We start from the raw sequence: 16,821 nt of genomic DNA on the forward strand, positions 1-16,821 counted from the left end.
ATCCCTATGAAAACTTTCTGGTTACGTCCATGGTTTCATATGCTTTACGTGTAAATTAAATCTCTCGAGAAAAAATCTCTGACATTGAATACAAAGGTGAGCAAATTTCTGTTTTTCATTGCTTGTCACACACGCAACCATCTGTCAAAGGTAAGTTATACCACTATTTAAATTTACAATTGGCCGAACAATTGTAACTATTTAACTTATATTGAGTTACAAAAAACCCGAAATTTTACCTTAAATAGAACTATCTAGTATCTACATCCAAAACAGATCAATTAGTAGGGTGCGTGCTCTAGTTTGAATTAGATTTTAGTGACTATTTTGGGGTGTATTGGGGTCTTGTTTTGTAAAATTCTCTCGCTATTATACCATGATGGAGAGATTTTTTTGGAAGTAGGCTGCATCAAACAAAAATCTCGCTTGAATTGCTTTTGAATAAAGTTCTTTATAACTTTAAAATTTCGCATGGAAATTGACATTTCTCCACACTCCCAGTAAATACATCCTTGACATACCTTACACAAATGACGCAAGAAAACCCCCAAAGCTCCTATCATATTTATCATTTTTCTTGGTTATAACATACAATAGCAGAAAGCGCATTATGATTGGTTGTTTAACGTCATCACGTCACGATCTACAGGTCCGACTTTTAAACTGAAAGATAAGAAATTGGAGCTCTCTAAGGACATATTTAACTCAATAACAAAATAATAAGAAAGCATTGCAAAAACTTCAATGTTGTTAATGAAAAAAATTGACGTTATAAAACTGAAAAGACCCTTGGAATACAACTGCTCAAAGATTTAAGACATGTACTGATTTGTCCACAAGTAAGTGGTTTACTTATGACAAAATTATTTTGTTTTACATGTAGATTTACAATTAATGTCAATATTTAATGCACGAACTTTATTATCTGCTTATACTTAATGATGATTTGTAACAATGTTTATAGGTTATTTGCTTTTTTAGGCGGGCTTCCTTTTGTTATGAGGCTGACACCCCTCTCATGCAAATAAAACATGAATAAAACAATTCATGGTAGACAAATACATTAATCCACAAAGTACCAAGAAATTTAGTGTTTACAACATCGTGTAGGCTGCTTGAAGTCCCTAGGTATTTATGTTTTGGCATGGTTAACCTTCAATGTAAAATTTGGTTGTTAGGAATGCTCCATTTCAATCTGTAAATAAACTTATCACATCTCACATAAATTCTTTTAATCTCATCTATGATGTCTTACCACACAAATTCCAAATTACTAAAGCCATGTGTTAAAGATGGAAGTATAACTTAAATTAAAAATACTCTCAAACTTTTGTAGGCAAGGAATACATTGAGAATAGGGAATTTAAGAAAAATTTGGCTTTAAATATAAATACTTTAATGATTTCAGAATCTTGATATTTCTCATTTAGGTGATAGTCAATTTCCTCACCAAAACATATCGAAACCAAGAACTGTTTATTACAATTGTTTCTAAACCAAATGATCTGGAATCAATGAAATGAAGTGAAACAATTAAAATTCCCTTCTTACCTTAGTAAGGAGACAATGTATTCACAACAGCACCATTCATATGACCAAATTACAATTACTTCCAGCATTTTAGCAACAAAGTCGTGAATAAAAGATTCACAATGTAACTTGGTACCACAGTTGACTGTTTATGACATTCCTTAACACGTGGTAAATTGGTTATACTTGTATAATTGACATTGAAAGATAGTTCGACGGCAGAAAAAAGACCTTACGTAACCAAAAACTAACCAAATCAAAAATAAGACAACAATTTTAGACCAAAAAGAGTAGTCTAAGGTAAATAATATAAAATTTCTCGTTTTTCTATCAGTATTGAGCGTCTGCATGGTGAATGAATACAAGGAAGAGATTACTAATTGTTCATTACTTCATGTAATCAAAACGATAGTGATATATGTTTTTTTTGTACTTACGCCTGGATGGAAAAATATTTTCCAGACATTTTACGTATTCTGTTTTCACAACTTTCTTTTTTTCCCTTCTGATTTATTGCCAAATACCTCAGATGAATGTAAATAATTTCCCATGAGTTTTGATGTTAAATTTTATTATTTATTGAATAACCAACAACTTACAAGGTTGAATTCTATCCATGAAGGAGAAATGCAGAAGTTAACCCTTAAATGCCCCGTGTGACAAATTTGTGACACGTATATTTATAGAGCTAGTGCTTCCATATTGTATTATATTTTGCCTTAAAAATGCGCTTAGTGACACATTTGACCCCATAGATATAGTAGGTCTAGATTACTGACGAGCCGCCATATTGCGTGACATCCATGATAAATCCAAGATGGCGTGGGAACCGGGCAAAAAACATAGAGTCACTATAGGGCAATTGATGTTTTTCGCAATTTACTTCTTCTCATTGTTTTCAAACTCTTCCGATCAAGTTTTATTGGAAACAAATCGTTATTGCAAGTGTTTTGAAGCCATATTGGACAGTTATTATTAAAATACGGGCGAAAATATCACTTTCGAAATTTTGTGTAAATTGGTCGTTTGGTTGTCTCGAGTCATTCGTCCACTAAAAAAAACAGATTTTGTCAGCTTTAGCTCCCATACTGGTTTGTTGCGCATTGAAATATATCATATTGACAATTTATAGAAAGATGGGAAAATCAATCTGAACATTTATGACAAAAAAGCAATTTATTTACGAAGGTACTCCCACTGTACTCGTACTGATATGTGAGATTCATCCACAGTTTAGCAAGGCCATTCGACGTTGAATGGAGAGGGGAGCAAGGAGATACATTACACTGCAGCACTATTGTTTACTGACTAGATCTTAGAAAAGCTGTTAATGTTGGGAAACGTAACTGAAGGAAACTTGCCTTATCTCATTGGCTATACTGATGAGATCTTACAGCTAAGTTGTTATACGAAAGAGAAGAAAACATATGTATGTTCAGTAGCTTGTTATATTACTGGTTATTTCAAAATCTGACATAGTAACATTCAAACGCATAACTCAAGATACTGTTACAATACAATTTTTGGAGAGAGTTATAAATCTCTGTATAAAGTACTTTTTTTTTACCAGAGCTAAGGTGTTTATTGAATTTATATATTATCTTATGAAATATTTGATATAGATGTCATCGGTGGCATAGCCAGACTGAATATTTTACTGTTGCTATGTAAATTTCACTGCATCATTGTTCATTTCATTAAAAATCTCTTGTTTTTACAGTCAGTGAACACAGCAACATTAGAATAGCATGACCAAATAAAAATGCTGGCTATGTCCCAGATTATTATAAGATGTACCTGTGAATAAAATATATGTGACTTATATCCTCAATACACTTTGTTATAGTATATGTTTTTATTATGCTATAGTACAACACCATCCTTGACACCAGTTGTTTCTAAACTGAGGAGGTTATCCTTATTAAATAAATGCAATTATTATTATTATCTTGTTACTATTATTATTTGTTTTTCTTCTACAATGCCAATACAATTTTATAACTAAGAATGTCTAATTTGCATCACATTGTTAACATACAACTAATGACTTGCGAGACAAAAACTGTATCATACTGCTCAATTGGTTCATTTTATGACACCTATGTACAAAGATAAGTAAAGAAGATAAAAACTTACGGATATTTTACCATTCAATACATGAAATTTTACGTGTAAAGAGAATTGCCATACAGTTACAGTTTTCAGTTACATATGTGTACAGTAAAATATTTGTACACCAGTTCTCCAAACTCTACTCCGAGAGAATAGTTTGTAAAGGAGCGCCATCTAAGCGACAAGAGCTGACAAAACTCATCCTTTTTTGGAACGATTAAGACTGTGTCTGTTAAGTGCCAACACATATTTGAAGAATGAAAGAACGAATAGCAGTGAAATTTATGTAAAAAATATGAAGATTAATTTTCCCATCTTTTTGTATGTATTCAATATGATGTATTTCAACGTGGACGAACCAATACGGGAGCTAAAGCAGAAGAAATCCGTTTATTTTGGTAGACAAACGCCTCGAGACAACCAAACGACCAATTTACACAACACTTCGCAAGCGATATTTTCGCACGTATTCCAATAATAATTGTCCAATATGGCTTCAAAACATTATTAATAACGCTTTGTTTCCAATAAAACTTGATTGGAGGAATTTGAAAACACTGAAACGAAGTAAACTGCAAAAAACAACAATTGCCTAATAGTGGCCCCAAGTTTTTTGCCTGGTTCCCGCGCCATCTTGGATTTATCATGAATGTCACGCTGCCGTCTTAATCAGAGCCCTCTATAGTATAAGAGTTGGGACATCTATTGTTATCCGTTTAGCTTACGTTGATTGGGCAATATTGATCACCTGATCAGTTTCCGCCATTTTGGTTCCTAGTTTTGAAATTTTAGCTAGTTTATATAGCAATTGCTGCTAGTAATACAGTATTTTGAGATAATATTGCGTTTTTTTATGGATAAGTGTGTAATAACTGATTGTTGAAGGCTACTAAATGTCATTACATATCGCATAAATCGAGGATTACGAAAAAAATGAAAGAAATGCCTTTACGTCGAACTTACGAAATTTGATTGCGTATGGTGATTGTTGTGCTGAACTGCTTTTGATATAAGGTTCAATTAAAGGACTCAAGTAGAGAAAAATTTTTGGGCCAAATAACATTGAAAAGTTCCTGCTGATGCAGTTTCAATAGTTTTCTTACTCCAAAGCTTGTTTTTTAATCGAAGATGATTTCTCATTATGTTCTGAAATTGGTCAATCTACAAACCTCTCAATTCTCAGCCACTTCCATGCTAAAACAACTACACCAAATCACAGAAACTCTTATGATTTTCCATGTTGTATTTTGTATTTTTAGTTCATCATTTAAAAATGAAGTAATTATAATTAGGATATTCACTAAAACAGCTGAGTACAATATATTTTTGGTATTGAATTGTACAAATGTACCCTACTTCTGTAGCTCAAAGTAGAACATTACTTCTCTTCTAGACTTGTCGATGATATTTTAATTGTAGGTTTTAGTTTATAAGATCACAGAGGCATATCTCCATAATTTCAGCTATTTGGGCTTTTTAATGTATATTACAATTGTTGCTGCCTTTCTCATATATATTAAAATATTGCCGGCTTTCTGATATATATTTAGGTGCTGCTAGCTTTTTGATATATATATTTCACTGGCAATACAAGGCATAGAATTTGAACAAACGGGGCTGAGCTCCCTCCAACACACCACTGTTTGATCATTAAACACATATAGAAGTTTTGTCATTCCTCAACCAATAAATTTAACTCTTTGTTAAATTAAAGATTGCATCAGACTCATATGCTGTATAAAAGACTACAAACAGTAGCATTTATAGCAAACAGACTGTTCTTCAACAACAGAAATGTTTCATATTATAGAAATAATATATTCATTTTAAAGAAATGCTTCACCAAAATTTTCAGCAGAATCCCTAACAAACTTTATTAGAAATAAACTTTAATACTTTATAAAGTGATAAAGGCGAAATAACTTCATATAAAGGAATAAAACGTTTAAGGTCAAATGCATCTTGGTCAAATCATTGCATATTTCAATAACTAAAAAGTAAAAAAGTCTGTCATTTTCTGCTGAGCAAGAAAATTTTGTCATCTTTCAGAATAAAAAATATCATGCTTGGATTAAATTGGGGGCATCACTCACTACTATTAAATTGTTACTAATCCTGAACACAAATCTCTCCGGACCAAATCTGCATGATTACTATGATTCAAAGTTTCGAAGAAAGTCTTGTCCAAGTATTTGATAACACTGATGCCAGGACAACATTGCCGCTTGCCACCAAGCTTAAAGATCTTGAAAACTTGTTACAGAGTCGAAACATAAGCCGAGAAAACACGTTCAATTACGAAAAATACTTCTTACAATGGGTCACGATCAATTTGAAGCACGAACTAGTAAACCGCAAACGAAGCTCAAACCAATGAAATTAAATCAGGTCTGCCGCAAATCGTTAAAAAAACGCAAAGAGCTTGCTATTATTCCTAATATATTTGATACTACCATGAAATAAGCTTAAATTGATTTCTTCTTTTGCATATAAACCCAATTTCCAATAGTATTATTATAGTTTCACTTTGCAAGTAGGAACCAAAATGGCGGCTCCGCGCTCGCCCCAGACCGTTTGTCCCAACTCTTATACTATAGAGGGCTCTGGTCTTAATAAGTCTTATATGACGTCACACTCGTCAGCGATCTAGACCTACTATATCTATGTTTGACCCATAGTTAATATTAATAATGAGCTGATAATGCTTATTGTGAAGACTGGGCTTGAAAAAAATAATTTCAACATGGCAGTCATTTTTAAAATATGCGAAGTGAAAATCGTGTGAAGAAAATGTGAGAAATACACTGTATAAAAGGTAAGTTACTGTGATATTATATATTGAATCGTTTTAATTGACTCACAAGCTTATGAAATTAGTTTAGACTTTTTGATTATATATTTTCTTTCGAAAAAAATACATGGAAATAGTTGTGTGTCAAATTTGTCACAATGGGCATTTGAATGCCATTTTGATTAATGACACATGGAATTACAATTGTTACACCGACGGAATTCTTTATTATTTTTGAATGTTTAGTTAACTAAATTATTAAGAAAATTGTTATTTAATAGAGTTTAAAAAAAATTGAACAATATATGTAGGTCTTAAGCTAGAATTTTGAAATACTATTAGTATAATTTTATTATGAATGATTTTGGGTTATGTTTAGTCAACACAATTGCTGGTGCATTTATTTCCCTACATAACTACTTTTTAATTTTTCAATTTCTAGAGTATAAATAAGAAAGAGACAGGTAATAGATGATATTAACACTAGTGAAATTGATTTCAGTGAAGAATCATCCGATGATGAATACCAGCTAATTGCTGATAATGATGGATACAATGATTTGCTTTGTAATTCTGTAACAAGTGCAGATGAAAATGATGAAGAAAATACAAGTACAGATGGTGATGATTGCATTCCATTGGTTCAAAGAGTCAAGTCTTTTGCTGACAATGAGACAAAAAAGGGTGTTTATCGAAGGCGAAGACATAGATATGTGCATGTTGAAAAGCCTTTTATGGGTGATCAGTATATTGTACCTGAACCTCCACCATCACCTTTGACAATTTTTCAACAGTTTGTAAACAAAGAGATGCTTGAAAACATGTGTCAGCAAACTAACATTTATAGTGTTGAGAAAACTGGAACATCTGTTTTGATGAGGTAAATGATTCATCAAAAGGAATTACCATTGTCAGATGGCTGGACAAAAAGGCAGTGACATTGGTATCTACTTACTGTTGAGCAGAACCATTAGGTGTTGCAAAGAGATGGGAGAAGAAGGGAAGCAATATGTGGAAATTCCCAAGCCAAAGCTTGTAGATGAGTACAATAAGTTCATGGGGGGCATTGACTTAATGGACATGCTTTGCTCATTGTACAAGTATTCCATAAGATCAAGGCGATGGTATCTTTACCTTTGGTTTCATACCCTTACAGTGGCTATGGTCAATTCATGGCTTTTTTTCAGAAAAAAATCAGAGAGGAAAGAAACAAACCAAACTTCATGACTTCCAAGCAACAATTGCAGAGGGATTGATTAAGGTAGGAAAGGAAAGAAAAAGAAGACGATCTTCCAATGCCTCGACATCTCGAAAAAGACCAACCACTCAACCAAATGAAGAGATACGGTTTGATAAAATAGATCATATGCCTTCCTGGGATGACAGACATCGTCAGAGATGTAAAATTTGCTCTGCCTTTCGCTCTCATGTTGTCTGTGGCAAATGCAATGTTTATCTCTGCTTCAATAAAGACATAAATTGCTTTAAGGAATACCACACAAATAAATAAAATCATAAAGATTTCTACATACTGACAGATTAAAGTATTGATTGATTAAAACTCTTGTTATATTCACAAATTTCATGCTTTTGTTAATTAATACTATATAATTATTTTAGTTTTAAACTCTAGTTTTCTTAATATACAAAGTAGTGCTTAATGCCCAATGTGACAAATCTGTCACAATTTTTTTTAGGAAGAAAAAATGTTTTTTTTTTAATTTTTTAATTGAACTTGGTATTGCTTGTTATTTTAAGGAAAAATACCAAAGAACAGATTTTTGCATTGAGTTTCTCCCTCCTTGGGCATTTAAGGGTTAAAAAAGGTGTTTTGGGTGCAAGAGAGGTGAGTAAGTTATATTGCATTAAATTTATATTTAAAAGAAATCATTTTGCTGATTTTCAAGAAATTAAAAGAGTGTTTGCCAAGTGGCATGTTTAGTTAAAATAGAGAAATCACACGCGCGAGTCTAGGAAAACGTGATATTAGGTACATGAACTTCAGAATAATATGTGTTATTTACTACGCATAAAGTGCTTTCGATTAAGAAATATTTTGTGATGTTTATATAATTTTGACTGTTAAGTTTTTTTTCATGTTTGTGAATTTTCTCCCTGTTTGTTTGCCGCATCGTAAGGCTTCAAAGCTTCTTTTTCTAAACTTTTGATGCAATTCAAAAGGTAATCATACGCCCAATTGACTTTGGCTGGTGATTCTTCTACTGACTTATCTTTCATAAGCTCTTCTTTGATTTCTTCAGATTTTTTTTTCTGAATCTTTTCATCGATTTTTCTTCGTATTTTTTTCTCATGCTCTTCTTTGTGACACAATTCATCGATTTCTTCAGATGTCATCAGGGATTTTTTCAACTGATCATACAAACCAAATACGCGATGATATCGAATGACTTCCAACGATATCAGTTCCACAAAATCTTTAGGATTAGATTCAGCAATTACGAACAAAACAATCACCAATTGTACATGAGCTGAAATATTTTTGAAAATATGAAAGAAATTAGAACTATAAACAGATAACAAGCAATTATTGGATTAGGTTGAGCATTATATCAATAATTATTCAGACCGATGTAATTGTTATCTGACGAAGCGAAGCAAAGGCGGATATAACATTGACCAAGGTCTGAATAATTCTTGATATCATGCGAAACACGAATTCATCAATTGTTTTATTATTTATAGAAGTATTATCAAAACATATCAATATAAAACATTTTTCAAACATTCGATGATTTGTTTTTGAAAAACGGTTTATTCAAGTTCGTCTCGTTTAAATATGTTGTAAATGTGTTCAAAGCCAACTTCGCCGCTTTTTTAGTGTTTTCCGCATCCTTTTCCTTAAAGACCTTTCACATCGTTTTTAGAAACTGTGGCAAACATCGCTGTTGTTTGATTTGTTTTCAAAACCGGCTTTTAATGGCGGCCATATTTGTCGAAACTATTATCTGTAGGTTATGACGTCATAACCTACAGATATCGAGAATTAACTGCAGGTAGTTGACCAATCACAGCGAGAATGCTCACGTAATGAATAACAAAACCATTTAGGTTTTTTTTTACATGAATCTGGAATGACTTTCAATCCCGATCGAAACGTGATGTCAATCCCCGTGTTTACATGGAAAATCAACACACGGAATGACCTTTCGCAGGAATTTTGATTTTTGAAAATGGCGAACATAAACATTATAGCAACCCTTTTTTTCTGTTGTTCCTGCGTTAATACAGTTTAACACTTGTATGAAACTAATTTTTGTTTTCCTTTGCACTCATTTTAGCCCATTTAGCTCATTTATTTGCATACGATCTTCAATTTCCCAGAAGACACTACACATGGCGTATGCGTGCTTCGTCATTAATCACAATCTCATTCCAGAATGAAACTCAATTCGCGTTAAATTGAGGTTAAGACTAAATTTCGATCCGGAATGAAAATAGGAATGAACTCAATCCGAATCGAGTTGTAACTCATTCCAGATTCATGTAAACATACAATAGAATTTCTTTTAAAATGGAATGAGTTCATTCCGGATCGGAAGTCATTCCGGACTCATGTAAACACCCCGTTAGTTTTACAAACTTAAATAGCAACATAAAGGTAGTAAGACAAATGCATAGAAATTTTCATAAGTGACCATTGTATCTACATTACTTTTTGTCAAATTGAAATATCTGATCAAATAGTTCTTGGGGTATGCTGATATTGTTGTTAGTTTCCTGTGTAAAGTAACTAAAGCGAATACGAGAAACTAACTGTTTGCATTTGATAGAAAATGCAATGCATGCATGCCATAAAATACTACACTCTTTTAGCTGCTGTAGATATCATATTAAAACTGAATATACCTCTCAAAAAGTTGGCCTTAATTCTTATTGTTGTATGTGTAGACTTATCCAAGGAAGCAACAAAACTCTCTTGTTTTTCCTCAGGTAACGCTTCGGCAATCGATTCCTTCAAACGTTGAAAATCATATTTCTCTGTAACCTTATTGTCAATCAAAAAGATATCTTTCTCATCGTGCATTAAAACTTCCAGGTTTTTCATACAATTTTCCCTCATACGTTTCATGACAGTTGCTTCATTAAACTTTGGTCCTTCGTCATCTTTCGCATTCTTGAGTTCGGTGTCAACATTGGTGTGAACAAAAAAGAAAGGTTTTTCGACAACTTTTGAAATTTTCTCAGCTAACTCTTTGTCATAATGAGTGAATCGTGTTTTGCAAAAAATAAGAAAAGCGTCGTACTTCTCTAGACCACCAACTTTTTTACAGTACTCTTTATAATTGGGGTATTTAGGTGTTCCAATACCTGGTAGATCCCAGAAAATAATATTTTTATGTTTTGGATGTGAATATCTAGTGGCTTTTTTAGTCGTTTCTGCAACATCAACAGCTGCTGCCCCCTTCTCATAAGCTTTAATTCTGAAGAAAACAAAGATCCTCAAATAGTTAACAATTTCTACATTTTACTTGTTTAGGTTAATGCAATCACGTTCATTAATGGTAGAAATTCAAATCATAAATTGTTCGTTCGGGGTTTTAGTCTTCAGGTTTAGGCTTTAAGCTAAACACATAAGCTATTTAATGAAAAAATGATTTTATTTATTAAAATTTCCAGAGTTTATTTTGATTTTCAAGCAATAGATAAATTACCCTCTCACGGCGTTGATGAAAGATGATTTTCCTGTTCCAGAATCTCCAGTTATTGCAAGATTTATTTCTGTGTTCATCCACGAAGCAATTAAATGACTGTTGTATAAGCCGTGAATATGAGGAACACCCTGTTTCTTAGCTTGTTTAAAAAATTTCTTGGTTTTCTTGTTGTTTACATAAATGGCTTTATTCAACGAGTGCAGAAACGAATTCTTTTTGAATTCTTTTTCATATTCTTTATTCAGAAACGAATTATTTTCCAACTTCGAGATAATATCTTCACACAGACCCTTGATTTTATGATTTGCTGTATCTCGTTTGTTAATTTCGTAAATATCAGCTTCATCTTTCACTAAGCCTTCAATATCTCTCTTAAGTTGATCCAAAAGACTTGCTTCGTTATCTTTGGATTCGTCAGAATGGGTGAGAATAAAAACGAACGGCATTCCATGCTTTTCTGAAATTTTCTTAACAGTTGTTTTCTCTTTCTCCGTTATTCTCGATTTGACAAATATAAGAAATGCATCTAATCTTGGCTTCTTTGAAAACGCTTTTGATCGTATATTCCTGAATTTGATTTTGCGATTATTAGGACGAACTAAAGAAACTTTTGCAAGACTCTCTAGGTCAATTTCGTCCCTAAGAAAAGTAGGAATATTTTGAATTTTAAAGTAGGCTAAAGGAAATATTAAGTTGACTCTAGGCATTCAGACATTTTATCACAAACATTTAGCGAAAGTACTGATTCCAAAAGTATTAAATTTTAGCAAATCACTTTTACAATCGTTAGAAATTTTGAAATTTAAAAAATCAGATGAAGTAATAGTATGAGAACCAATGACAAAGCAATGGTTATTTTAGCTGTCATGTAAAAAAGTTTGTATTTAAATATTTCATGTTGGATGAAAATTCCTTATTCCATTTTTATTTAATATTCCCTTTTTATTTTGGCGTGTAACTTAAAAATGTAAAAATTAGCTCAAACCCAATTTCAATTTTCTATCTATGATTTTCAGAATTTATGTTATTTACTAAAACACTGTGTGCAACATGGACAAATTTTTATAGCACAACTAATCATATATTGCCATGAAAGAAGATGAAATTACAATTAATCACGCTATCGCCCGTATTCTAAAAGCATACTTAGTTACACTCACTGACTGAGTTTCAAAGTCACATCATAAATATTCTAAGACAGCATTTTTATTCCACTGATTACTTAACTTGAAATATATTGGCTAATATCTGGTCATCGCACGAAAAATAATATTGGCATTGATTGCGAATAAGCTATTAGAATATAAGATTTTTACCAAATAATGCCAAAGACAAATGACGATTTCACATATTTGTGAAACAATTTTAACTGTAGACTTACAATATTTTATAATTATAAACAAAGCACTCAACGCAACCTGTATCATTTGTATTAACAAGTCAACTAACTATGGACATCGTTTCTATCATAAAGCAAACCAGAAACAACTTACCCAAAGATGGCATTGATGAAAGATGATTTTCCTAATTTATTCGACCCATATAAAGCAAAATGCAACTCTAAATTATCCAACGCTTCGAATTTTCTTTGCAATTTGCTGTACAAAGCAATTTTATGATCAAATCCATCGTCTTCGACGTGTTGTTTAGCTTCATTTAAAATTTTTTCTTCTTCTTTTTTAGATTTAAGCTTTGGTTTTAAGGAATGCATACCCTTGTGGATAGATCAATCTGATCAAAAGTAAAAAGGGTTATAGATATAAAGCGTTGAACAAGATTATCTGTTTCAATGTTGTTTTTGTCAGAAGTCGGTCAAAAGCAACAGCGGGGTTTCATCTCTATTCAAGATATGGTAAATAGTTCCTGGAACGATTTAATGCACAAGAAACGAAAGTATTTCATTTATACTCTTTGTGACTGAAATTGGAACATTTACCTTTACACTTGTATTTTTGATATTTCGTTATGTATAAAGATTATATACAATGCAAGTGTTGATTTAACACCATCTATCAAAAAGTAATACGAAAATTAATAGCATTTTAAGTGTCGATGCTGACTATTTTGTGCAAGATTTTTCAAATTACATGATGAATTGGTCATCATTACACTATATTTTTCAATGACAAGGGCTTAGACCCGATTCAAAGTTTTTTTTGAGTCGAACGCCTCAAAATTTTACTGTGTAGGTGTGGTATAAAGTATTTTTATCTGTCTGTAAATTATGTACGTATTCAAAACATTTGTTGTAAGATAGAAGTTACCTGATCATGCAAGACGTCAAAAGTGACCTTTGGACAAGGTATTATTATTCAAATCAGTGTGTCATTATTTGAACTTTGAACCAAATATTTATTAGTATAGAAATAAAAACTTTACTCGATACTTCTATTTTCATATTCTAGCCATTAAAAGAAATCATTCTTGTATTTCAGATATTTTTATCATAAAGTTACAAATGAGATCCGTATCATACTATGCCTTCGGACCAAATTCACGAAACCCCACGCTTCCGACTGTTTAGAAGGTTGAAAATTTGTTTAAATTTTGCAAAGACATCCTCTGCAACAGTCGTTATAACGTTTTTTGGTTCTTCGTTATCTCACCATTGCCAAAACATTTGGTCCTCAAATAAAATAGTTTCAAAGGAGTGAAATTGAAATAGACTGAAAATCGGACTCATTTGATCTTTAACACCTGATAAAGCCTTAAATGAATGAATGAATAAAAAATTTTATTTTGACACGCTGGCGTTGTCAACTGAGGTTGATTACTGGACAGCTTAATGCCATTAATGTTTATTAGGCTATTAGACTATTATCCTCTGTAAGTATATGCAAGGTGTGCTATATAGCAATCACCAGTAGCATTGTATTTGCCAATACAAACAGAATGTAACCAACATGCCTTTAATTATATAATTACATGAATGTTAAAATTGGTTCATCTGTCATGCTTAGTGGTTATGATAAATATCTTTTCATATGATCAAAGCTCGTTTAAATGTAAATTTGAAATAATTTAATTTAGAAATTATAATGATCATCAGAAAAATTACCTATTGATCATAAAAAATACTTTGCTGTTTTGCCAAATTTCAAGGTTTATCTGCATACATAGGAATACGTTTTTACTTTATAGAAAATGCTTTTCATACATCAATAGCCCTTTGGAATTTATGGCAAACAATCTGGTATGAGCCGTATATCAACACACCTTGACATTTCTACATGAGATGCTCAGTTAGAAAAGGGGACAATATGTGACATGGGACAACATTTCATGTATGTGAAATACCTAGGTTTAATATCATGCCAGTCAAATTGTCAAAATAAAAAGCTTCATGGATCAGAAAAGACTCAAAATCACTAGTTATAGTAAACAGCTTCTCATGTAATCAATGCTAGTTTTCTCAAATCTTAAACAATATGTAGTATAACTGTCTAATGATTGAATGATCAATAAACTGAAAAGCCCCAAACATTTGTTTATGATAAAGTAAATAATAGTATGGCGCCTTATGGCTACAGATTTTTTGTTCATTGAAATATATTTGCAGGAATGTAGGATTTCGCTGCCATATAACGGTCACGATTCCCCAAGCACTAAAGAAATCATAGCTAAAAGTCCTTCGGCAACAACAATTTTAGAAGCATCAATCTGCTTACCATACGCCATATTGACATAAATCGCATCACACACTCGCATAAATTGACTTTGATATATTACATTCATGCATACACTTCACTTGTCCTTTACTTACGATTTTGGATGTAAATTTCTGCTGATAAAACTCAAAATAATGTTGGCTTTCTTTTGAACATCAATGACCGAAATGTCGCTCGCGAGATCGTCTTTGCCAAGCATTTACAATTCATTCATAAATTTTTCGCCCTCTTGAAAAAATTCACAGTTTGGACAGCAGCATTCATGTCAATATATGAATTTGCAAACGATTTCCATAAATTCCATCTGATTGTAGTTTAGTTTCTATCATGCTTATAATAATTACTATGAAACGATCAAACATTCAATTCAGACAGTAAGCTTGACTATGTTAGTTCAGTTGGCTATCAGTCGAAATCCGTCAACCAATCACAATAAAACAAAAATTCAAATGAACCAATTGTAAGATAGCAATTGGACTCCCTTATACGTCCGGCCACCCCTATTATCAGTCGAGACCATTCCAGACTGTCCACTGATCTGGCCATTGACCAATAAAATAAGCGTTTTTGGCGTTCATAGACTCCTTTATCCGTCGAACCAGTCAAGCCACCCCGCCTATCAGTCGGTTATTCCAGGTCAATTAAAATTCAACTGATCTGGTTTCCAACGAGATATTCATTGGATTAGTGTGATAAAAATTAATGCCCAACATAAAGTTCTGATTAGAGCCATAGAAATAGACCAGAAAAATTGTAAAATTAAATTTATTGTGACGTTTCGTCTTTACTCAAGACATCTTCAGACATATAATAAATAGGATGTTAAGACAAGATATTATATTTAGAAAAAGGTGTTAAATTACTACTAAAGGAAGCGGTGTCGAATGGATACATGATAAGGAAGTTAGGAAGTAAAATAAAGAGAAATTAAAAGAGGTTAAGTGGAATGGAGTTTCCTTGCACATTAAGTGAAGGCTTGTATTTATTGATTAGAAGGCTTTCATGAATGGAGAGTTCATAAGTATCGTTGGAAGAGGAGATTATTTTAAAGTCGTCTAAGGTGGGGGTGTGTCCAGTTGCGTTAATGTGAGCAAGAATGCTTGATGATGCAGGGTGGGAAACTTGGTTGCCTGTAAGGGTTAGGGTTAGGGTTAGAGCACTTGGAATATGATGCAATAAAAATAAATGAAAGGGCTTCATTCTAAAAAAGTACAAGGAAGAAATTATCTAATTATTCAAGTATATCTGATCACAGTTTTGCAGTTGGAAATCTATTTATTGCCATTCGGGTGAATTTATCAGATCAAACTGTTTCCCGTCTATTTTTGAAAGGAAATATATCGAATCCCATGGGACGATATTACTATAAATTTTCTTTTAAAGCTTTTTATATCTTCATTGGTCAGGAAATAAAGAGTACATTTTATGTAAGTACCTCTCAAGAAAAGTTAAAAATAGTTTTTTATTGAAATAATAAAATATTACTGTCAAGTACAATAGCAACATTTTACTTGTCAAGAAATATCACACAATTCGCGGAATGGACTTCGTATGAACTATATGATGTCAGGAAAAGTAAAGCACTTTGATAAAATATGAAAATGCGACTCTTTTTTCAGTCATGTAAAAGCTGGCTGATTTTTGACTATCAATTTTTTGAAGCATTGAAGTAGCAAAGATAGATTCTCATGGAAGACATCTCTTTACGATAAGAACAACTGTTTTCAGTTGAACAGTTGAAGTAAAGTCCTTCTTCAGAGGATTGAATCCAAGATTATTGAACTCTTCAATTAGCTAATGATGGATTCAAAACGCTGAATTTAAAATTCTATTTAAGCTTTTGAAAATCACTTCTTGTTGTATAAAATTAACTTTACTTGCAAAAAGGTTATTCGTATCGAGCACATAGAAGCTTTTTGAAAAAGACGATTTGAGTTTGCTTGAAACTTAATACTTCTAGTGCAGACCAAAGTCACAATAACATACAGTCAGTAGCTACAGAGGGTCCGAAGGGAGTTAAATCGACTTAAAACTAGTTTGCTGTGTT

The 16,821-nt window shown here is 32.3% G+C and overlaps 2 protein-coding genes across 2 annotated transcripts in view; both read right to left on the bottom strand.

Moving 5' to 3' along the window:
* Positions 1 to 1,598, bottom strand: part of LOC124437829 (T-cell-specific guanine nucleotide triphosphate-binding protein 2-like) — a 29,055-nt gene extending 27,457 nt beyond the window's left edge. Inside the window, exon 1 of the mRNA XM_046987761.1 lies at positions 1,552 to 1,598. The gene's annotated coding sequence lies outside the window, so the exon portion shown is untranslated. The remainder of the gene's footprint in view (positions 1 to 1,551) is intronic.
* A 6,356-nt stretch (positions 1,599 to 7,954) lies between these two features.
* Positions 7,955 to 13,013, bottom strand: LOC124437838. Its single transcript, XM_046987771.1, has 4 exons — positions 12,600 to 13,013; positions 11,107 to 11,745; positions 10,301 to 10,875; positions 7,955 to 8,922 (listed from the first exon to the last, which is right to left on the bottom strand). The coding sequence occupies exons 1-4, from the start codon at positions 12,815 to 12,817 to the stop codon at positions 8,528 to 8,530; spliced, it is 1,827 nt and encodes a 608-aa protein (XP_046843727.1). The 5' UTR covers positions 12,818 to 13,013; the 3' UTR covers positions 7,955 to 8,527.
* Positions 13,014 to 16,821: the final 3,808 nt, after the last annotated feature.

The sequence above is a fragment of the Xenia sp. Carnegie-2017 genome, unplaced genomic scaffold (genome assembly GCF_021976095.1).
Source record: "Xenia sp. Carnegie-2017 unplaced genomic scaffold, XeniaSp_v1 HiC_scaffold_17, whole genome shotgun sequence".
NCBI classification, from domain to species: domain Eukaryota; kingdom Metazoa; phylum Cnidaria; class Anthozoa; order Malacalcyonacea; family Xeniidae; genus Xenia; species Xenia sp. Carnegie-2017.